The following is a 24,942-nucleotide window of genomic DNA, read 5'->3' as shown; positions in this document are numbered from 1 at the left end:
GTATCATAGGACTAAGAAAAGTAGTAAATAAGGCATTCAAAATATACACTAAGGGAACGTCACCTGCAATCAGAAAATATCCTACAACGGTAGCCCACACCGCTTGCACTAACAGTTCTAATATATCTCACATATATTGGAAAAACATATCAAGATATAGAACATAAGTATAGATTATCTCACATATAAAATAGAGCAAGAGAGAACATGTAGATACAAGATCATTAAATGCAAGTAAAAAAAGGTAAGACAACTACATAGATGACAAGTCAATAAGGCAATACAACACAATATAAACACAATAAAGTAAGTACAATGTATATGATAATGATGATGATGATGATGCACGAGGTTGTCGCACAACCTCCGGGATCGTCGCACAATCCCCGTATACACCAACTGAGCCAAAGCTTCCCGACGTAAGACCCATGGGGGGTTCATCAACCCATATACAATCCACATATCTCATATCTCCTTTTTGGCACATCCCTCGAAAAGGATTTTATAAGGTGTTACACTATTTTTAAAAAGGTGTTGCCAGTGTTTCTCAGATGTTGCCACGGTGGTACCAATGTTTCATGAATGAGTATGATATGAACCTTTAATGCTCACAACCAATCACAATAAGTATTTTCATAACCAACCACATGATATATTTTCACAACCAACCACAATGATACATTTCCACAACCACATGAGCCAATATTCACTCATTATTTTCATTTCATCCATGAATTTTCACATATCTCATATGCCAGTAAAGTATGAATATAATCACAATACACCCATGGTACCACATTAAACAATACAATACAATTACTCATATATATTCAAGGCTATCAATGTCACATAAGACCCCACACAGTCAAACATATCACATAATATTTCAATTTCGACAATTACATCACATATAGGCCCCCACATGGGCACAACATGTAGATAGCCATTTTTTATAATTAGTTCCCACCCTTAACATGCATTTTGTACCATCATTTGTATTTTGTACCATCATTTACTACCCAGCCCAATTTGAAGAGTTAAGTCATAACCTACCTCGAAAGCCGAAATATGTCCGCTACACTTGAACCCGCGACCTTACTTTTCACGAACAATCCTGAACTTTACTAAAACATCAAATATGAAATTTACGCGTCAAAACAAAACCAAAGACACCCATATTGACTACTTTTGATTGGTCTAAACGGACCGCCAAAATAGGTTTTCGAAAAAGAAGGGCAAAATTGAAACTTTACTTCAAAAATATGTTCCCATATTTTTAGGAACCTACAGCTAAAAACCCAAGTTAAATCGAGTGAAAAATGGGGTTCAAATCGAAGAAAAACCATTTTTGAACTTTACCGGGTAAAATCCTTGAAATTCGAGTTAAAATTAAGAATCGGAGTTGTTTTGAAGGTTAAATTGATGAAAAACTAGTAATTATAAGATAAAAGTATTATTCAAGTGAAAGGGGATGAAATTTGGGTTTAAAATCATGCCCTAGAATTTTTGGAGTTTTGAGAAATTTATCAAGAAATTTTTAAGAAAAGGGTGAATTCTTACCTTAAATCCGTAATTAAAATCAAGAAATAGGTGTTAATCTAGCTTACCAAACTCTTACAAACTTCACTTTTAAGCTCCCAAAATATTTAGGGTTTAACTCTCGAGAGACAAGATGAAAAATGAGCAAAATTGACCAAAAATGTGAAAAAACTGCTATATATATTGCAGATTTTCTGCATAACTTAGCAGTTTTTTTGTTCTAACTCGAAATGGACTTCGACGGGGTGCTCGAAATTCGTTCAGAGTCCGATTTATGCAAACGAACTATGAAACCACACTAAATTCGACATTCCGGACGCGATGGCGATACCAGATTTTCCAGAATAATTCGTTTTCATAAAATTGACCCCCGAGATTTGAAATCATAATTTTCCAAACCGAGGGTCAAAATGAGATTTGAAAATCGTAAAATCATACCAAATATGCTAACACACTAAAATCAACATTTCGAATCTGTTGGTGAAGTCGGATTTTCCATACGAGGTCGTTTCGATCAAATGTGGATCCCACACTCATATTTCCAATTTTCCAACTTTCCGATTAATTGATCGAAATGAGCTCGGGTGAACCTAGACCCGAAACAAAGGTCTACCCAACCTAAAATCGATATTATGGAGCTGCTGGCGCAGTCCGTTCGGTCATCCGTTGCACGGATCAAAATATAACCACATAAGTCCAAAATAAGGCTCTCGAAGCCATCAAAAACCACAATATTGCATAAATGATACCAAAATGCATCAAAAATAATGTCAACCACTCCCGCATCCCAGAAATACCATAATGCAACTACGGGAAGGGGTTTAAATAGTTAAATCACACAAAATTATAAATTTCACATATTCATCAAATTTTTAGGTCGTTACAGGTGTAATGTTATCTTTTTATCGTATGACCCTGGTTTTCTGGAACTGGGCGATATCCCTTGAAAGACAAAAATGCTATTCCTTCTTCCATCCATGGATGAGTTGAAAAGTTCAATGTTAACATTGTTTTAATTTCTTTGATTATATACAATCCATGCTATAATAATGTTATTGTTTTTTTATTACTTTTCCTATTACTACTTCCTAACTAATTACTGGTCATGATTGAAACACTTATTCCTCTCCTAATGTTGCAGCTGAAAGATTACGGACTAACTGGCTTGATAATGACAATAGACGTAAGCAAAATCCCTATCTTTCGAAAGAAATTGCATTCTTTAATAGACGAGTGATGATTTGACGAGAAATTTTACCTTATAATTGGTTCAATTAGACCTAGGCGACTTTGGAAGATGAACAAGTTACTATGCGATGCCTCAAGATGGACATAAAGCAGTAATCTGTTTTTTGGCAAATACGCGTTATGATCAGGTTTGCGTCACATCTATTTAATAATCATCATGAAGCATTTCAGTTGGTTTCTATTAATTATTCTAGAAAGTATGTAGCCTGTGAATACTTTGCTTTCTTAAGTTCCTCTCAGAGACAATCTCAGCTTGAGTCAAGTCTACTCTTTTTTCTTCTTAATCTGCATATATGATATTTTTGTAAGGGTTTTCCTAAATTTGATTTAAGTTGTTGGGATTGGATTTTATAGGGATATAGGTCTGTATTTGTGTTGCGAAGGATGTTAATCAAGTGAGTTGAAAGGGGAAGAGTGAAGCATGTTGTCGGTGTTAAGCTCTCCAATTCTTTCTCAGTTAAAGCTAATAGTGTCCTGGATTCTCAGGTTGGTTTCATGTTCTCCTTTATCTAAGGTTATGTATATCTCTCCAATTCAAAAATTTGTTAAAAATATGAACAATCAGGGTAAGAGGCATCTTTCGATGAACTCATAAATTATTTGCTCTACGGATTTACTTCTTGTTAGTGGTGCTTTGTTTATATGTTGCTTTAAGAAAATCCATTGAATTGTTGGGGGGTTACTTTGATGGGTAATGGTATTGTTCATGAGTATTGAATATTTTACTGTTGGTGTTTTGCAGAGTTGTTCTAGTATTCATTTCTCATTCTTAAAAGACCTGCTTACACTTCATTAAGAGAAAGAATGCAGTGGCTCACAGCTACAAGAATAGTTTCTCAGGAATTGCAGCACGTTTATCAGATGCTGAAGCTCGGTCGCTTGCTCAACATCCCGGAGTTGTTTCTGTTTTCCCTGATCAGGTATTTTAACTACACATTACGCGATCATGAAATTTTCTGAAGGATCAATACCATCTGCTACATGATATCCCCTACAGTTCTGGTTGGAATTCAACCTCATCAAATGAAGCAGATACCATAATTGGCATTTTTGACACTGGTAGCAAATACCCTCAAACTGTAGAAAAAATCTCATTTCACTTAGTTCATTCTTTATTACTAACACAAGAACCCGTATTATGTCATAGGAATATGGCCTGAATCAGAGAGTTTCAATGACAAGGGTATCGGTCCAGTTCCATCGCGATGGAAAGGAACTTGCATCAGAGATTATGACTTCAAAACTTCCAGCTGCAACAAGTAACAATCTTTGAATGTGTCCATGAGTACACGGGAACTTAGTAGTTTGAGGTAGTTGGAGGAACCCATTGACTTTAAATCTTGGATGGTATGTGAAGTTTTTGTAAGTGGTCTTAAAAAAACAAGTTTATGATGGAAATTTTATTGTATGCATTCATGGACCTATATCAGGAAACTGATTGGAGCTTGCTTTTAAGAATGAACCAGGTTCAAGATTGGGTCAAGGAGCTTATGTTTGGATTATTTGACTGTTATATATTAACTTGTGGACGTGCTTCTTTCATTGCAGTAGCAGCAGCGTCATTTCATATGTAGTTTTCGAGCTTGTATCATCCACCTCAACCCTCAACATATGGGTAGTGCCATGGCTGGAAATGTTAGGGTTGGTATGGCTCAAGGCGCAAATGGAACAATGTTGATCCACTTTAATACCTTCAGCCCTTCTTGGATGTGATCCAATCTGATGAGACTGGTGCACCAATAACTGGTATTGCGTCGTCATCTGTTTACAAGTTCTCGACTCTAGTAATAATTTAAGCAGATGACATGAATGTGGACAAAGCTTTGCATCAGATAGTTGACGCTGTGACAAGCTGCTGCTTTGAAGTGACTGATCCCGCTTCAGAGGAAGTGGTGCTGATGAAGATACTTCAAGTTCTTTTAGCTTGTATGAAAAGTGAAACATCAAAGAAAATGACCAACCATCATATATGCAGCATAGTAAACACACACTTCCGAATGGTTCATCAAGCATATAGAGAATAGCACGCCACACGATGTATGAATTGGTGCCTGACATTGAAAGTAGAGTGTGCGCTGATCTAGAGGTAATTAAGATTCTCTTTCTTTTTGGCCCCTGTATTCCTTGGAGGTTATGACATTTAACATTGTTATATTATCCTGAGGTAATGGCTGCTCGAAGGTACAGTTATAGCTTAAGAACAAAAACTTGGCCATACAAATGAATTTAGTTAATGTTGAGGTTATCATTCTAAATTCGAGCTCCAATTTAGTGATTTCTACCATGAGAGTATTGTGTTACCTTCGAGGTGTTACCAGTGCTTATTGCACAAGTATTTAGTAAAAAAAATCTGCAATGATTGGTCTACCGACTAATCATGAAATGAAATTACACTATTTTATGTGCGTGATGGGAGTTGAAAGTGACTCATTTAGCTGGGCCTATAACAAGCAGTTGCTTACTTTCTTTTATATATACTCTCATTCAACTCTATTTATATTTCAAGATGTCTCCTCTAAAAATTGTACTATGAATAATGAACATTCAATCAATCCTTATTCAAATTTTAAGCTAATATAACCCAGGTTACGTGATGACAATTTTTTTTACAAGTAAATTCAATTATTATCAATCTGTATAATGTGTCTTATTTCTTCATTTTAGAGAAATAGATTAAATTAAAGAGTGAACTAAATAGGGGCATGTCTTGAAAGATGGAAGATGGTTGTGAATTTATTGTGTCTTTTGGTCTTGCACAGGTGACTAGACTTCTCTTCAGCTAAAGTAAAAAGGAGAGAGACGTTGGACAAACTTTCAACATCTTTTTGTGTAAATTAGTCTTAATGGAGAAATATATTTCGACATCCTGCTCCCATTTAGGCGTATCTTGAGAAGAAGATTTGTAATGGTTTTCATGTTTTTCAATCTTACAGTTGAAATTGGCAACCAGTGGGTCAATTGTACGACCAATTTTATATTACTTTATACTTATCATTCTCTCTCTAGCTAATAGAGCCGTAAATTACTCTTTGTTAGCATTAAATTTTAAATATTTAAGTGCACGGGCATCCTATCTAGTATGTATATAAGCACCATCACATAACAACATTGTTATGTATGTGGATTGAATAATATCAACAATTTTCACATGACTAAAGACAACAACAATAAATCAAAAAAAAAAAATCAAAGACAAAATCTCATTACCCTTGGTAGACGAGGCCGTAATGTAGACTCCTTTTTATTCTTCATTGACGATTTTTCAACTAAATTTTTTGAACTTTGAGCAACAACTTTCCTCAACTTTTTTAATCTTTTTGGGATCGTTGCAAGATTTTGATCTATTGTCACAGAAACTAAGATCCTCGTAATCAAAATTATCAGGAACAAATTCAATAATCCAATGTGTTGGTTCAATATGCTCTAATGGAGTTAATTCTAAACTAAAAGACGGAGAATCGTCCATTACTAAGTAAGAATTAATGAATGAAACACATGCAATAACTTACTCCGTTAAATCTTTGATTTGGTAAAGTTGATAAAAAAAAACAAAGTAAAATTTTACTAACCTCTAATCTTAAATATCAGAATGATTGTTAATGGAGTTTCTGGAAATCTTGAATGACTATGAGGAAGAGTTTGAACCAAACACTGTTGAGAATTCAAAATTGATAACTGCTAGATAGAGGCTCCTTAATTGTAGGCATCATATAAGTATTAAAACCCATAATAAAAGGAAATGTAAAGTAATGTATATAACTTTTAGAGAGAGAAATTGAAAAAGTGAAATATTTGTATTAAGTTTTGAGAATTGAGATATTGCCTAATAAATGAAAGTTAAGTTGTTGTTTTATGTAATTTTTAAAATAATAAAATAAGTATAAAACTTATTTTCTAATATTGACAAATAATAAATTAAAACCAACTAGATATGTTATTAAATTTGTTTGTCACATGTCTCCCAAATATTTAAGAGTCGGAAAGTAACTAATATTACGTATTAATTTTCCCTTATTCAAGTTATTTAATTTTGGACGTTCAAATCAATTAACATTGTATATTCATTTTTCCTTATTTCGAAGTTAGGACTCATATATAGAGATAGAAAAATATCAATATCACAATCCTCGAGCTATGCTTCTAATGTCGGATATTTTTTTTTCTTCGGTGAATGTCTGCACCTTTTTTTTTCCCAAAAAAAAAAACTGAATATCTATTTTTCCTTCAAAATTCAATTTCATATCACGGGAATAATATTTGTGCTTCCTTCACCATCAATATTAGTTCTTCTTCTATTTTACTATAACTCTTTTTGTTTTTATCAAGTTTGTTAGAAGTAGTTGTGTCCTATTATTACGCTATGGAGCTTTATTATTTAGAATGTGTTTTGTGCATTAATACTGATATAATTGGCTTTTGCTATCAATAGAGAAATTTTGTCTACTACATTTAATTTGATCTTTAATTGTTAGAGTCAGTTTGAATAGGATTAAAATCTGATCAAACGAACTTTTAATCTCTTTTATAATTTTTAAAGGTGTTTGGTAAAACTAAAAAGTGCTTAAAAGGGGCTAAAAACTGATTAAAATAATCAAAAAGTGAGAAGCTGGGTACCCCAGCTTTTTACATTTTATATTAAAATTCTTTTAGGTTTAATCAAAATATTTATCTTTTTATACCTTATATTTGTCTCCAATTCCAACCATACCCTAAACTTGTAGTCCTTAAATATATAATTTTTTTTCTTTTTCTCTTTGTCGCTTCGCTTCATCTCTTCCCTCCAATTTCCTCTTCATCTTTCTTCTTTGTTTTCATCGAATCCATCATTAATCGAAGGTTTGTTCAAAAATTTTATTTTAAAATTAAAAATTATAAATAATTCACCTTATTTATGATGTTAACTTTAAGAACATTTAAGTCATTTTAACAATAAAAAAGTGTTTAACATTACTTGTTTACCAAACGCATCAACAACTTTTTTCCAGTTTCAGCACTTCTATCCAAACACTTATCCGTTTAATTTATAAGCATTTATTTTAAGCTTTTAATCACTTAAACTAAAAAATTATTTTATTAATCTTATCCAAATGGGCTCTTAGTATGATGGTGTATTATCATTGTATTAATTTAAAATTATTGTAGAAATATGTAAATTTATATCCTGAATATGCTCTCTATGCCTATATAAACATATCTCATGCTTATATAGATAATTATAATTGTGGCTATGTAAACACATGAATTAGGAACCAATAATTATAGTAACTATGTAAACATATTTAGGCTTGAACTACTCGGTGTCTTTTAAGTTATGAAGAAAGGAGGCTTCTTTCAGAGTATAATACCTAGACTCTGTTCACAGAAAGTATTGGTTTGTTGGATTTTTTTGATTGAAAAAAGAAAAAAAAATTGTCAGGTATTTATTAATTGAAAAAAGTAAAAATTGACCATAAGCATCACATCAAATACTATTTTGGTGCTTATTTAATTGCTCCTTGATATGTGAGTTCTTCTAGCTTTATTTATATTATTTAAGAGCTTTTGGTAATTTTTACTTTTGTGTTAAATATTTTTATATGGATTCTGATGAATTAGTTTTCCTTCAAGACTTTTCTTATTGATCATATAATTCTCCTTTTTTTGTTTTTTTCTTGAAATAAAGAATTATGATGATTAATATTTTCATTTGGGATCAAATATAGTATCAATATGGAATTATACAAAATTAGTATTCATATTTTCTTCCTTAAAGAATAGTTTCTTTCAAAGTCGCTGTCGCTATTAGCCTTTTCCATTTCTTATACTCTTTATAATTCATGTTTTAAAAAAAATAAAAGACTATTATTTGAGATTGTGGGTTAAAAGAAATTAAAATTCATCGAAGGTCAGAAAATAACTAAATACCATCAACTTATTTATAAAAAGGCTTCTCTATAGCCACGCACATCATTCTCCAAGGTATGTTGTTTTTATATATTTCATTCTGTTCTTTTGCGATTTAATTTTTTGAAGTGTATAGGGATAATAGGTTGCGTGAATAGTTTAAGAGTGAAATCGATTTTTAGAACTCAATGGTTCATTTGATATCTCTTTCCCAATGAAACGTTGACCTCCTTTTTTTCATTTTAGTAAACACATTTTACATCGGACAATATTATTATTTTGGCCTATTGTTAAGAAGGATGTTATCAAGGGCGTGAAAGAATTTTTTGAAGAAAATAAGTTGCTTGCGGAAATGAATACCACAGTGATCACTTTTGTCCCAAAGACCGCTCAACGTGACATACCGAAGACTTTAGACCTATTGCTTGCTGCACTACTATTTATAAGATCATTTCCAAGATAATTAATTAGGAAAAAGTTATCATTTTCATCCTAAACTATATTCGAAAAGTCAAAGTCACTTCTAAACTATTGAGACGATCTATTACACACTTATACTATTTAAAAGTGAATTTATTTACACCCTAGAAGCTGATGTGGCAACAAACTAAAAAGAAAAAGAAATTAGGTGCGGGGGGTGTGAATGATAAATTAGAAGTGTAGAGATAAACTCTCGAGTCTAAAGGGTTTAGGTTGAGTAGGAGCAAGACAGAATATTTAGAATGCAAGTTTAATGACGTGAGGTTGGAGAATGAGGTGGTAGTGAAGTTGGAATCACAGGTGGTATGTAAGAGGGATAGTTTCAAGTATCTCGGGTCCGTGATTCAAGGTAACGATGAGATTGACGAGGATGTCTCGCACCGTATTGGGGCAGGATGGATGAAGTGAAAGCTCGCTTCGGGGGTGTTGTATGATAAGAAGGTGCCGCCCAAGCTTAAAGGCAAATTCTACAGGGTGACAGTCCATACGGCCATGTTGTATGGAGCGGAGTGTTGGCCAGTTAAGAACTCTCACATTCAAAAAATGAAGGTGGCGAAAATGCGGATGTTGCGTTGGATGTGTGGGCTAACAATGGGATAGAGTTTGGAATGAGACTATCAAGGAGAAGGTTGGTGTAACTCCAGTGGAGAATAAGATGCGGGAAGTCAGATTGAGCTGGTTCGGACACGTGATGAGGAGGGGCATGGATGCCCCGGTTCGTAGATGTGAAAGGCTAGCTTTGGATGGTTTTAGGTGGGGTAGGGGTAGGCCGAAGAAGTACTGGGGAGAGGTGATTAGGCGGGACATGAAGCAGTTACAGCTCACTGAGGACCTGACCCTAGATAGGAAGTTCTGGAGGACGCGAATTAGGGCAGAAGGCTAGGATTAGTTTGGGTCGCTAGTGTAGGGCATTACTTGGTAGGGGTACTGTTCTTGTTATGACACCGTGTTTCATGCTTTATTACGAATTTGTTTACTTTTCTCTGTTTACTATTACTTGTGGGTGTCGTCTTTATGTTATGCCATCTTATTCCATGCTTTACTATGAATTTGTTTATTATTCCGTGTCTCGAGCCGGGGGTCTATCGAAAACAGTCTTTCTACTTCTTTAGAGGTAGAGGTATGAACTACGTACATCTTACCCTCTCCAGACCTCACTATGTGGGAATACACTGGGTTTGTTGTTGTTGTAAAATACAACCACGCAGATTTTTTTACCAGTAAAAAAAACTTAAAGAAGTTGCAAGGTAAAGTTCTTCTAGAAAACAAGAAAATTAATTTAAGCTCAATACTTGAAACTTTATCTCTTTATTGTTTAATAGATATTGTAGGAAGTATTAGTCCCAGATCTTCCATGAACATTGCTTATTTTTATTGGAATAAAATTAAAACAGAAAAAGAGAAAAAAAAGGAAAGAAAAAATGCATAGCCTCCTCTCCGCCAGTGGCAACCTTTCTTGTTCTTCTTTTTTTCTTGTTGTTCTTCTTTCTTTTTTTTTTCATTTTGCCTCCTCTCCTCCATTTTTCTTATCACAGTCATTTTACTTCGTTAGATCTATTTTTCTCACTAATTGAGTACTTATTCTTCACTATTTAGTGGTGAAGTTGGTGATTGATGAAAAAATGAATAGTGGGTATGTTTTATATTTTTGATGATTGAAAATGATAATGTTGTGATTTCGATGGTGAATGCAAAAATTTATGGTGATTGTTGTTGTAAATTTCAATAATAACAATGGTTGTGGATCTTGTGAAGAAAACTAATATGCGACTTTTGATCTCGATTTTTTGTGGGTCATCTTAAATTTCTCTTGTAAAGATTTGAACTTTTTTAGCATTATTATAGTGAAAATGGGAGTTGTTAAGTAAATTTGTGTATTTTTGATAATGATGAAACAAAAATAAATAATTTATTAATAAAAGAAGAAAAATAAATATGAACAAGTTGTCTCCCATGAAAGATCTACAATTATGGTAAAAGTAAAAATCTAGTAAAAATGTTGTTGCGGGTTTTAATAGTAAGAATATTTGGGTGTAACTTTGAATTTGATGGTATTTTGTGAAAATAATTGTGATGGAGATGTGGGTGATAATAGCTTCAATGGTGGTTCTTCAATGGTGAATTGATGATGTATAGTGAGGAAGAAGCAATAATAATGACATGAAATTTATTTATTGTAATTTTCACATAATATCTGACGTGGCAGTGACATATTGATGACGTGAGGCGAGTGCAGAACACCTCCCAGCATGAGATTGGTTGTATGTTTGTTAGGGTGTAAGAAAATTCACTTTTAAATAGTTTAGGTGTATATTAGGTCACTTCAATAGTTTAAGTATGTCTTCGATTTTTCGGGTATAGTGTAGGGTGGAAATGATGATTTTTCCCTAATTTATGATAGATTACAAGGTGTTTTGAATGATATTGTGGGTCCAAGTCAGTCTGCTTTTGTACCAGGGAGACTAATTACTGACAACATTATCTTAAGTCATGAATTGGTGAAGGGATACACCAGAAAGGAAACAATATTTCTAAGATGTATGATTAAAGTGGACCTACAAAAGACATATGACTCTGTGAAGTAGCAGTTTATTGAGCAAATTTTGAAAGAACTGGGGTTTCCTTTGAAGATGTGTACATAGATCATGAAATGCATAAAAACTGTGAGCTACACTTTGTGTAAATGGACAACTGACCACTACCATCCAAGCCGAGAGAGGATTGAGACAAGGGGATCCTATGTCCTCTTATATATTTGTCTTGTTTATGAAATACTTAAATAGATGACTAAAAGGACTAAAAGCAAGAACTTGACTATGCCTATCATCCAAGGTGAAAGAAATTAGACATAACACATCTTTTTTTGAAGATGATTTGTCGTTATTTACTAGAGGTGATGTTTTGTCAGTAACTAGATTGAGGAAAAGGTTTGAAATGTTCTCTGCAGCATCAGGTTTAAAGGCTAACTTGTCTAAAAGTCAGGTCTTCTTTGGAGGTGTAAAACAGGATATTCAGCAGCAGATTCTTCAGGTTTTGGAGTTTGAAAAAGGAGAGCTTACCTTCAAGTATCTTGGTGTTTCATTATCTACGAAGAGGCTTACAGTACAATATTGTAAGCCTCTTGCGAACAGGATCACTGCAAGAATAACGGATCACTGCAAGAATAACTAACTGGATGGCAAGAAGTCTTTCTTATGAAGGTAGGCTACAACTTATCAAAGCAATTTTATTTGGTGTTCAATCTTGTTGGTCTCAAATTTTCTTAATGCCAAAAAAGATCATAAAACTTATTGAAGCAATACGTAGAAGTTATCTATGGTCAGGAGAAGCTATAGTTACTAGGAAAGTTCTTGTAGCTTGGGAGAAACTTTGTTTACTTAAGAGAGCAGGAGGTCTAAATGTCATAAATCCCCGAGTATGGAATCACTCCATCAGACAACAATATATAAACTGCTATGGGCCCTAAGTCAACACAAGGACAAGTTGTTGATAGCATGGATGCACCATTACTATATAAAGAAGCAAAACTTGTTTGAAATGAATATTCCTCAGCAAGCTTGTTAGATGCTAAGGAAGATGTCCAATGAGAAAACACTGGCAGAAGCTTAGGGATATGAAGAGCATAGTTGTCCAAAGGAAATTTATGATAAATAAGGCATACATGAAGATAAGGGGAGAAGTTGATAACAACCCTTGGACTAAACTGGTGTGTCACAATATTGCCGAGCCTAAACACAACTTCATGTTATGGTTGAGCCCGCATGGGAATATCAGAACAAAAGAAAGACTGCTGAGCTGGGGTATTACAATAGACACTGCCTGCATGTTCTGTCAAGGCCGCCAGCTGGAGACAAGAGATCATCTTTATTTCGATTGTATAGTCACTAATAAGATATGGAAGGCTATGTTGAATTGGCAAGGTTGGACCGGTTGCCCTCAGAACTGGAGAAGCATGTGTAGCTGGATGGAGAAAAGAACTAGAGGCAAAAATGCCAGAGGAATCATTCTAAAAGCTAGCATGACAGCAGTGGTATATACCATCTGGATAGAGAGAAACAACAGGATATTTCAGAAGAAGGCTGTGCGTATTGAAGAATTGATAAGAGGCCTCAAAATAAAGTTGTGTATAAGAGTCAGAACGAATCCTACATTGTTTGAATGTATTAGGAAGTTTCAGTAGTCAGAGTGAGTTTGGAGAGGTAATTTGTTGGTTCAAGTTGTAATATTGAGAAGAGGTAGATAGAATTGTCTTCTCTTTAACTTTGTAATGACTGTCACTTGGTAACTAATAAAGTGAGTTAATTGCCAAAAAAAAATATATTATTATTCAAATGTTTTTTACTATTTTAAACTTTAAAATTAATTAAAAATACGCTTACTGAATCTTAGATAGGTTGGAAGTACCAAAATTTAGGAGTTAAATAAATCCTCCATATTACTTTTGTTAATTTAGGATTTTGAAATCAAATACGATTATGTTTATTAGTTTTTAAGTTTGAGCGGCGTAGAAAGTCTTAACATCTATTTCAAATAAATTAAAATATAAATTATCTCATATAGATTATGTTGTTGTGTGAATGATGTCACGTAATTTTTTGATTAAATATTTAAACATTCAAAAACAAATGCATGCAAATTTCTTCTTTAATATTGAACACACGTGCGTTGCACGTGTACTTGACTAGTATAACAGTGATTCTGCTTCCATAACCCCTTTTTCGTACAAACATATACAAACCAAATTGGTTTAACCAATTATACTTCATAGAATTGAATTTTAACTAAATATATATAAACACAATTGTATATACAGACATATTCAAATTTTATAATTATATATAATGTATAATATATACATATGCATATCAACAATACATTATATAAACATATAATATCATACATATACAATTAAACAAATAAACATATACACATGAGACATACACATTTGTATAACATATACATATGCATATCAATTACGTATTGAATAAACATATACATATGTATATCAACGCTATATTGTGTAAACGTATAATTTTATACATATACAATTAAATGATTGAACATTTATATATTAAGATCATAATGCATTGATGCTCATTCTAATATGTGATATACAATGTATAAAAATTAACATATGTATATAGAAATAATTATACTTATATACATATGTATATACATATATACACATATGCATATGTATATATACTCAAAATATAGAACATATGTATACACATATGCATAATGTATATATAAAACAACACATACATATGCATATATATATGTCTATGTGTAACAACACAGAACAAACTTGTATACATGTGTACTTATGCAAAAATCTACATATATACATGAAAAACATACATCCAATACATTCATATGTATATAAAAATACACTAATGAAAAAATCTAGTGGCTAATTAACAAGAAATCGGTTACTTGAAGAAATTGATTACTTGAAAACCTAATTAACACTAGAAATTGATTACTTGAAGACCTAATTAACACTACAAATAGATGAAATTTAAATAAAATTAGTGGCTAATGTAGAGAGTACCTTAAAAAAACAAAGGAAAACAAATCTATATATCCATAAAAAGTAAAAATTACCGCAAAAACCTTCAAACCATATCTCCGCGGAAGTTTAGGGATGAAAAATTGCCCCAAGTAATCTTCAATTAAAAAACACAGCGCATGTGTAGGTGAAACACAAAAAAATAGGAGATTTGGGAGAAGAATTTGGGAGAAAAATATTTTTTGTTATATGTTGAATATGCGTGAATTACGAAAGCATTATTTGGTATATACATAACAAATTATACCTGTATATAGGGGCCCACAAAAAAATAGTTTTATAACTAACAAGTAACTATTAATGGTAATTTTTAAAACCTTAACCATACAATGTAATTATAAAATTATTTTATCTATAATGTGTAATTTTCCTATATAAATTGCAAGCCTTATTGCACGGATCTTATCCCAGTCAAAGACATCTCAATGGTAAAAAATGTACAAATTTTGCACATGTAACACAATAACTCATCACTTAATAAACTTCAATATCTAACATCTCTAACTTCCTTTGCCATTTTACTACTGGTGCATTCCTATTTGCTCTCCTGACTTCATCTATGGAAGATTACAAATATTTTCCACCAAATCATATATATTATGTGTGGGAGTCTATAGAAGCAGGTTATATAAATGTATTATTTTAAGTGAGCAAGTGAGATTGGACATTTGGACTAAAACACATATTTCCTCAACTGAAAGGAGATCGACATTAACAATCCCAGTGAAGTCGCGGATATTTATTATTACAAGGGTCAATTTTATTGTGAGACATGGTGTGGCAAAGTGTGGGTTTTCGAAGTTGCTCCTACTACTCCCGAACCACCCATTGTGAAGGGACGCTTGATTGTTTGGCTAAAAGATGATACTATATTTTATACATATAGAGTCCTACATATACAGTTGAAGTCTTGAGACTTACTAACACAAATTGGTTTCAATCCGCATGGATATAATTCAAAGGTTTAATTTTGAAATTTCAAACATAATAAACTATAGGCATGCAGAATTGAACAATCAAAAGATCGCAAGAGTTCAAATACCTCGAAAGGCTTGCTTGGGAGTAGTTGTGCTTTCCAATCTGCTGATTGTACAAGCATGAATGTTGCTGCTCCAACGATGCCACTAGCCAATATTGCATCCACAGAATGATCGAGTTCTCGCAGAACATCTCTTCCGTTCCTCAAGAATCGGCCATCATAAATGGCAACAACACCACGATTTGCCTTTATTACCTCATGTCTACCATTAGGCTAAATTAGTGCTTGTTCCTGATATCATCAATAGTGATGCCAAAAGAAGCAGAAATCTAGAGCAAGGACACTCTGACAATTGACATCAGTAGAGCTATAAAAGAATTCATTAAGTCCTCAACTCAGAATTGAGTTTTTGGGCTGCTGATTCTAGAAAAGGCAGCTTTTTACTGGGTTCTGGATAAATTTCATCCATATTAAATGGATTTCTTAACACAAATACCTAATGTTGACCAAAGCTACTGGATTTTGATAAACCCATAATTAGAACTCTAACAGCGCCCATGCTAACAATCTGTAGAAACAAGAAAATTCAACAAATTGAGCTGATTACCTTGTGTCCTCTTTCTACAAAAATATACCCTATTCGGTAGTATTCTTATACACTACCAAACGACCCCTAAGACTTTGCATATTATCCTGCTTCTCATCAAACATAGGTGTTATAGGCAATAGTTGTCAGCATCTCAACGTCTTTTTCACGTAAACTATTTTCCGTTAGAGTAGATTTTTTCCTTTTGCAGTTGCTACATATACTATGTAGAAAAACAATGCAATGCACATCATCAAAACTAAAGAGGCATAAAACAGTTAAATATTGATCAACAATGAAGTTGTTGACAAGTTGAAGTCTACCTTGCAGTAAACTTCAACATTAAGAATTTCAACACAAGGTGATTTTTTCCTTACTGTCCTAGCATTGGTGGATAGAATTACCTCATACCTGTTTGTAAACTTAGAACTCAATTTTTTTTTTAATAAAAATTACTAGTAAATATCCATACCTGAACCTGGTGGAATACTCGAATGAAATGAGGAATAATTTTGAGAGAATATTGCAGAGAGCCGTGATGTAGAAGAAAATATTTGGTCTATTTATAAGGTAGAGAGAGAGAGAGAGATTTGGGACGAGAACTGCATTAAACAAAAAGCGTTGCACGACAAAATCACAGCAGGATTAATAGTTGCTAAAGAACTTTTACGTATACTTCATGACTGTTTCTTTTTCTCCTTCAAATACGAGTAGTTTCTCTGGAAGTCTAAAATTACCCAAATCAAATGCCTCAAACCAATCTCAGGCCATAGTGCAGTAGGAGAATAAAGAAGACAATGTGCACTTTGCCACAAAAGAAAATTGCTTAACCGAGTTGCTCCAGAAGTCCGTATAATAATGTCTGGATCAGGACAAACTGACATGTACATATGCCTGTCAACATCTGTCACACCAATACGGTGCTCATTCTCGTCCTTCCCATTTTCTTCGAGTCCAATAAAATTGCCTTCAGCATTATTTGCTTCTTGTTTTCTAATATCATCCCACATTTCTTCACAAGATTCTTGAACAGCATGCGCTATCTCATCTGTTGATGTGTAGGCAACACAAATAGACAATACAGCTCTGGAATTGCCTGATGTCTTTACCATAGCCTTCTCGGCTGCTGACTTAACACGGTCACTCAGAAGTTTTAGGTTTCCTTGAAAGTAAATCCTAATCCCAAGGCGGTTTATAATGCTCTCCTCTTTAGTTAATTCATCAATCTTTTCCTGCATCAGTGTCATTAGTGATGCAACTTCTTCAGGCCTTCGCTTGAAGTTATCAATGCTGAAGGCATAAACCGTTATGTATTTTACACCAAGTTCGTAGCAATATTTTAGCATGTTGATAAGCGCTGAAAATCCATCCCTATGTCCATCCCCGTCAAGCAAGTTCTGCTTCTTAGAATATCTACGGTTTCCATCCATAATGAAAGCAATGTGACTAGGAACAGGACCCACATTAAGTATAGAAAATATACATTGACGAACAAAGCTGCTAATATTTTCAAATAGATGTCCCACTCTTTTACCATTCACACCTTCCATATCAACCCTCGAACTAATGCTTGACCATGCAGCAAGATCAACCTAATCAAATATTAGGGAATTTAGCCTCACCTAACAGTCCATAATAGTATGAAACGAATAAAATCAACTTCTTTCTGCCATTTAAAAGGCAATACAGAACAAGAGAAAACATCACGGTGGTAAGTTGACATCACAATAAAATCACGGTTGTAAGTTGACATCACAATAAATACTAAACAAAATTAGCATAGTGAGCTACTTGCGATCATGCACTAGACTTTGTATAATGACACCAGGAAGTTTCTCGAGTTCTATAATAGGATTACTGTGTTTCAGAAGGTCTATTGCATTGTTCTTGTCTTAATAAAATTCTTTGGAGTTTCTTAATTTTTCCTCCTATATCTAGAGTGAATTTGGAACTTTCTATCAGTTGCCAAAAAAAAAGAACTATCTTAAACAAAAGAAAAAGGAACTATCATTTTACTAATTCATTCACTGAAAGATTCTTTTTTACAACATTTTCTTGCTGCTTGAAGTTTCCCTGTGTCAGAAATTGCAGTGAGCATTTGCTTAAATTGGTTTTGCTCATAGAACTTGTCAGTTTTTTCAAGAAATGGCAGACTTTTTCACTATTTCTACTCCTTAAGCAAAATTTAGAGCACTAATTGTTGACTATAATATCACTTGCAATAACTTGTAAACTAGTTCATAAGATAAAGATTCAAAACAGCAGTGTATTTACATTGTAAATATTTCGGGAAGGGTGCCAAGCAGGAGAAAAGCTCTTGACAAGGAGCACCAAAGGATATGATGATTTTTTGGATCTACTACATGTTGGCTAATTCTTGTAATTCTGCTTCGAAAACTCTACTTTTGGGCTGAGGGTGTATTAGAAACAACCTTTGTATCTCACAAAGAATAAGCGTGAAGTCTCCATACATTCTACCCTGGCCAAACCCACTTGTGGGATTACATTGGGTATCAATGTTGAATCCAAGAATCTTCAACATTCAAAAAGTAAAAGTTTGACGCCTAGCATTTGAACTTGAAATCTCAAGATGAATTTTGAACCTCCTAAAATACTGAGCTAACCTCTAGTCTGGTGTTCAGGGAATGCAAAAATCTCTATATGTACATAAAAAATACCTATATATAGTTCAATTTTTGGCTAAGGGGGTTAGGGTGAACCCCTCACCCCTGCTGGGTAGGTTATTGTTTGCTGTTATTTTAGTAACTCAAAACTACATGACTAAGAAACAAGGTTATGAAATACACAGCAATTGCAATAAGTAGATTCAGTACAATAAAAAGATATCCAGACAAATAACATCTCAACAAAAGGAGGACATCAGCTTTCAAGACTATATTAGCTAACGTCAGGAAATACTGCCATCCATTTTCAGAATATAGAATTCAGATCTTGAAGAGAGTCAGTCAACACAAAATAGAAGCCAAATACAAACCCAGAACTAAGGGTGACAAACCAACCACAGCCCACTTAGCAAAACAATAAAATAGTTATGGATCAGGCATGCAAACACCCTACAACTACTACTAGTGCATTGGGAGACTATTCAATCAAAGTAGAACTTAAAACATGAATAACACCTATTTAAGACAGATTTTATCGACAGCATTTTATATATTTACAACATTAAAATTAAAGAGCAGTGCACCTTTGATTCGTAATCACAAAACAGCGAACCTGTAGCTGCGATGTTTTTGAGGAATGAAAGAGGGGTCGGCCGCGGACAGTTTCCCCCCGTCTCTTCCTCTGACATATACTTTTTAGTTTAGACTTCAGATAGATCTCTCCTTTGACCAATATGCAAACACAACACAATTTAGTAAAAATAATATACTCCTATATTTTTTCACCATAAATAATTAACTGATTTCTTATTTTATTTCTTTCTTCATTGATTGTAGCTTATTACTCTCTCCTGTCCAAAATAAACAAATTTTTAACTTTTTTTTAATAATTGAATAAATGAACTTTTAAAGTCCAAATATGTACTACTAGATAATTTCTTTTCAAAATTATTTTTTTGTATGACTTTTCAGCTATCTCTATTTAAAAAAAAAAAAAATTGAAAATAAGTGAAATTACTCTTTAATTTATATTATTAGTTTTTTAGAGCAATTTTTTTAAACAAATTACTCTTTAATTTAGATTATTAATTAATTTTCTTAAGGAGCGTAACCCTAACATTCATTTATTTTGAACAAAAAAAAGTATAAGTTATAAAATATATGCACGTAATTGTAAAAAGAAAAAAGAAAGTTGCGCTTAATTAAATTTATCTATTCATGATTTTATCCATAATTTGCTACTTTAATTTTTCCTGAAGATAGTATTTCTTGAGACATGGTGTACTAACATTATTTTTTTGGCTTGCCTTTTGATATTTTCAAGAGTGGTGTTTTACATCAAAAGTGATAAATTATATGTATTTAGTAAGTAAATATAATAATTTAAATCATGTATATAAGTATTTTAAAAATTAAATATACCTCTAAATAATAAAATGATATAAATATATTTTGATGTCGCTTCCATAGCTTGGTATTGGTCCATAATAATAAAAGCCTAAGCATAAGTTTATTAATGAAGCAAATTCAATCAATAGATCGGGTACATTTGAGTAGTGTCTATGTTAGTGTTGGGCATATATTTGACTTTTTGTTAATTGTTCAGGGGTATATTTTATTTAAGATAAATGATAACGTTCCGATGGAATGAGGTATATTGCTATTATAGAGAAAGGTGAAGCAAGGGTAATATGGTAAATTCACAGTATCAAATATCTTACTCTAGAGCCCTCCAATTCATCATCCTCGTTCCAAATAAACTACAGATGTACGCCTTCAATCTTTTTCCCAAAAACACTTAACAAAAATCCTCTCTTTCCACTACTGAATAACAATCCACTTCTTTGTAAGTCTAGGATCTTGATTTCTTGCTTCAAGCATACATTTCTGGAAGTTTCTTACTTGTTCAATGTACTCTATATGAAATTTAGAGGAATTGATTTCTGGAGCTGCTAAAAAGTTGAAGATTTTAAATACTTAGTTGGGTAAGTGTAATGATCTACATATATTTCTTGTTTTCAACTTGCTTTTTATAGGTTACTGATTTGGTCAAATGTTCTAATCTTGATTATCTCAGTAGGGTGCTGGTTATTTGGAGCAATTTTATAGAGTGGGGGTATAGCAATTGATGGTTAAAATTGGATTAAGATTGAAAGCTTTAGCAGGATATGCAGACGGGCTGATTGGTTTTCTTGTTTTAGCTTTTTCCCTTTTCGCCTCCGCTGAGCAAATTCCAAATGGAATAAGTAATGACTTTGAATTAGGCTCCTTTTTTAAGCTATTCAATTTTCTTCTTCCGCAGGGGAAAATGCATTACCAACATTTTTGGCTTGTAAGTTCACTTCTACATCAGTGACATATCATATTAATTCAATTGAGGCTAATTTTTTGGAAGGATCATTCTGTTTAATTGACGGTTTGAAGGCGTAATCACTTATTTCTTAGGTCAAAGGGCAGTCTTTGAGTATTTCAGAAACATGTTGATGTCTTGTCATAGATGCATGACTGAAGTGTGATATATATTTCAGGAATTGGAATTTGGGTAGAGAGTAATTATTGGTTCAGTGATTGGATTCTTTGCTGGGGGGGTATCTTTGTTCCGATGCTTACTTTGATCATTGGGTTTGATCCAAAGACATCAACTGCAATATCAAAATGTAAGAATCTATTTGTGACATTAAATATTCATAATTTTCATGCTTGTCTTGTTTGTATGCTGATTTGTGATCGAAGCGTGTTTTTTTTAAGTTGAGGGACTTCTTGTAAGATATAACTTCCAAGTGTATGCTAGATGGTTTATTGTGTTAATACTTCTTGCTTCACTAAAGCTATCACAACGCTTAGTTGTGTCCTTTTAGAAGGGGCATATAATAGGAAAAAAATGGGAAATAATTTTTTGAGTTTGGTCCATGCTCCACACTATCTTTGAGGATTCTGTTTTCTTTTCAAGGCATGATAACTGGTGCAGCAGGGGCAAATGTCTATTACAACCTCAAGCTAAGGCATCCAATACTTGATCTGCCCATCATTGATTATGATCTAGCACTTCTTTTACAACCAATGCTATCGCTAGGGATCAGTATTGGAGTTGTCTTAACATTCTTTTTGCTGAGTGAATGGTTACAGTTTTATTGATCATTCTTTTCATAAGTAATGATGATTCACCTGTGATTCTACCCATATTATCCAAACATGTACTGGGTTGCGATTTCAAATATCGGATCAGTTCCCAGGGGCCTCACACAGGTTTGACACACCCTTCCGTTTTCAAATTTCATCACTTTCGGATGATTGCTTCAACTCGAGATTGAACAGATTAGAGATTAACTTCTGTTGATGAACATGCTAATCACTTTAGGTGTAGTTTATGCCAGTAATTTGTTTTAATTAGTGGTAAGATGGAGACTTTGATAAAGTAAAGTTTTTTTTCGATTAGTAATATTCAACAGATCATGTAAGCTTTTCTGAACCGGTCAAGCAGGCTACTGAAAATCGGCTATCTCAACAAAATTTTCAATGGTTAGTAATGCACTTACATTCTGCCACTCATTTTGATTACTTTTCAGCTCACTTACATTTTACATCTATGCTTTAGAAGAAGCAGTTCCTGCCTTTTCTTTTATTGAGTTTCTTAGGTCAATGTTGCATTTTACGGGCTTGGTTAATTAATTTCATGTTCCTGTTATTTGATCTCATTTATTTCCTACTTCATTTTCCTCATTCTGGCTGCATTTTTGTGGTTTCTTCTACTTATTTGCTCTGAATTGTATAAACCCCAACGTTCAATCTTATTATTTGTGTATATCTCATTTGATTCTTATTAATTGTATATATCTCATTTGATCTATGTTGTTTTAGCTTTGTGCTACATCACTGCATCAGTCACTTAAAAAGCCAGAATTTTTTTTCTAAAATATGGATTTAAGTGTTCGAAGGAGAGGAAGAATGATCTTTACCTGATATTTTGTTGACCTGGAAATAGCATATAATTAGTCGTTGTGCCCACAAGTTAGTTCGGATACCACTGTTATTAAAAAAAAGGACTGACTGCTAGATATTTTGGTGGGCGTTGGATGACTGAAGAATTTTTACCTGATCTACATGGCATGAATGATATTATATAGGAGTCCTCACAACTGTGAGAACTAGGAGTATATAGGAATTTCTCGCAACGTAGTGTATTTAGCATGCTTTTCAAGTATATGATAATATCACACTCAAGAGTATTACTGAATAAAGTCCCCGGGAAGATGTATATAATACTATTAAAAATAAGCAATTACGCCTTATTCAATAAAGTTTTGACTACATTATCATTTGTAATCAACAACCACCAACAACAACAACAACAATTATGCCTCAATCATATAAAGCTTTAGTGTTGTAATCTGTTTTCTAACTGGTATATGGTATTTTTGCCAATAACAGATGGTAGATTCATTGGTTACCCTCCTTCTGCAATGGCTTCTACCACAATGTCACATGTTTGTTCTTGATAGGTTACAGCCTTGCATTGGTGAGAAGTACCAAGATTAACTTTTGGGCATCCTTGGAATTTTCTTGAATTTTTAGACTAGATAAGTAAAAATTGACATTAGTACAATTAATAAGTAAAAGTAAATGAAATGGGATAGTAATTAGGAAGTTAAAAGACACATAGTCGATTTAATTTGATTGAGATTGAGGCGTATTTACTGTTTTTACTAATAAAATTTGGGTAATGTAACAGGACAAAGTGGAAGAATGTTCTAGACTAATACAAGATTTGGCTTGCAACATTGGTTTTCACCATTCAAATAAAAGGAAGTTTGGGACATTGCCAGGGAGTCCAACAGGAGTAATGGATGTATTATTAGCTCAGATTACTCCAATGGATCATGGTCGGTGGCTACATCATCAGTTACTTTCTCAACACAGCCTTTGTCCAAAAAGACTAAGAAGTCGAGAGAATGACCAAGTCCAACTAGCAAGAATATTGTTGACACCTGGTGCTATCAGATCAGGTATAGGTATATCTGGTGTGATCCGATTTGGCCCTCTAGAACTAAAAGTTGCAACAACTGCGATGGTTGAACACCCAACTTGGTATCTGCAAATGCACTAATGGCAGTTGGATTGCTGTTAAAGCTATGTACTGTTTGATCAAGTCGCCAGCAGTTTTACCAACTGTAGTTGTAGGTATGAGATATGCATCAGCAACCAACTCATCTCCATAACTTTCGGTGTTTGCCAGAATCATCTACACAACTCCCTCAATTTATTCTAGAAGAGGAGATATCATCCTTTTGTTGTGCGGACTGTAACATCATATGCACTCAAACTCGTCGTACATCTGCAATATCAGTTGTCGCTCGAATATGCTCTGAAAAAAGGAGAGAATCTCGGTGATAGTGTTGGATACCAGATCCGACTGGAATCAAAGCGCTTTGCTTAGACACGGTTACTATTTTGCACAACTGGAGTGTTACTTCGGCAGCTGGTATTAGTCTGTTGAACTCTCTTTTGCCAAAACTTGTGTAGAATAGCCAACAATCACTATCATATGTAAATATGAGAATCCAGTAGTATATTTTTTCCATGATTGTATAAAACATACATTTGAAATCTTTTTCATCAACTGATCTAATCAAATGGGATAGTCTCTTGCTGTTATTTTTTCATTTTATTCTACTATACGCGTTGGGCGCATGTAACGCACAGGCATACCTATCTAGTTGAATAATACAGTAGGAGTAAGAATTATACTTGTAAAAGAACTTATTTTTTCTATTCTTAGAATAAAGTAACTTTTTAAAAAGGGTCAGAGTTGTCTTTTTACTTTGAAAAATTGGTTGAATATATGTTTCGTTATGCTTTGAAATTAAATTTTATCCTTACTGTCATATTTTGAGGTTAAATTTATCCTTCAACTTTGAAAAATTGACTAAATATGTCCTTCGCCATTATTTAGAGTCAAATTTACCTTCGATGTTATGTTTTGAGGGCATATTTATTCTCCTTGTTAAGAATTTTTCACTTGTACCTTTTCTTT

The 24,942-nt window shown here is 33.3% G+C and overlaps 1 protein-coding gene and 2 long non-coding RNA genes across 7 annotated transcripts; 2 read left to right on the top strand and 1 right to left on the bottom strand.

Moving 5' to 3' along the window:
• Positions 1 to 2,201: 2,201 nt before the first annotated feature.
• Positions 2,202 to 4,034, top strand: LOC124897071. Its single transcript, XR_007053611.1, has 3 exons — positions 2,202 to 2,915; positions 3,142 to 3,846; positions 3,935 to 4,034. It is a non-coding gene; the product is annotated as an uncharacterized LOC124897071 (long non-coding RNA).
• Positions 4,035 to 16,828: 12,794 nt separating this feature from the next.
• On the bottom strand, positions 16,829 to 19,672 carry LOC107863276 (dehydrodolichyl diphosphate synthase CPT3). Of its 2 annotated transcripts, none has more exons than XM_016709131.2 (2): positions 19,525 to 19,672; positions 16,829 to 17,879 (listed from the first exon to the last, which is right to left on the bottom strand). In XM_016709131.2, the coding sequence occupies exon 2, from the start codon at positions 17,835 to 17,837 to the stop codon at positions 16,965 to 16,967; it is 873 nt and encodes a 290-aa protein (XP_016564617.1). In that variant the 5' UTR covers positions 17,838 to 17,879; positions 19,525 to 19,672; the 3' UTR covers positions 16,829 to 16,964. The 2 variants fall into 2 exon arrangements, with proteins under 2 accessions (XP_016564617.1, XP_016564616.1); XM_016709130.2 differs by having other exon boundaries at positions 19,496 to 19,656.
• An 892-nt stretch (positions 19,673 to 20,564) lies between these two features.
• Positions 20,565 to 24,563, top strand: LOC107863275. Of its 4 annotated transcripts, XR_001672142.2 has the most exons (6): positions 20,567 to 20,896; positions 20,989 to 21,243; positions 21,440 to 21,568; positions 21,862 to 22,430; positions 23,340 to 23,427; positions 23,641 to 24,563. It is a non-coding gene; the product is annotated as an uncharacterized LOC107863275 (long non-coding RNA). The 4 variants fall into 4 exon arrangements; XR_001672141.2 differs by having other exon boundaries at positions 20,565 to 20,896; positions 21,440 to 22,430; XR_007053610.1 differs by lacking the exon at positions 23,340 to 23,427 and having other exon boundaries at positions 20,568 to 20,896.
• Positions 24,564 to 24,942: the final 379 nt, after the last annotated feature.

The sequence above is a fragment of the Capsicum annuum genome, chromosome 3, assembly GCF_002878395.1.
Source record: "Capsicum annuum cultivar UCD-10X-F1 chromosome 3, UCD10Xv1.1, whole genome shotgun sequence".
Taxonomy (NCBI): domain Eukaryota; kingdom Viridiplantae; phylum Streptophyta; class Magnoliopsida; order Solanales; family Solanaceae; genus Capsicum; species Capsicum annuum.
The sequence above is the reverse complement of the archived record's forward strand: the minus strand, read 5'-3'. Positions and strand labels throughout refer to the sequence as shown.

What these genes read in the sequence shown, in the direction of transcription:
- LOC107863276 (XM_016709130.2), bottom strand. Translation starts at nt 19,600, where the DNA reads ATGTCAGAGGAAGAGACGGGGGGAAACTGTCCGCGGCCGACCCCTCTT. An exon ending in TTTGTGATTACGAATCAAAG is followed by an intron (nt 17,880 to 19,495) that starts GTGCACTGCTCT and finishes ATATTTGATTAG; the next exon opens with GTTGATCTTGCTGCATGGTC.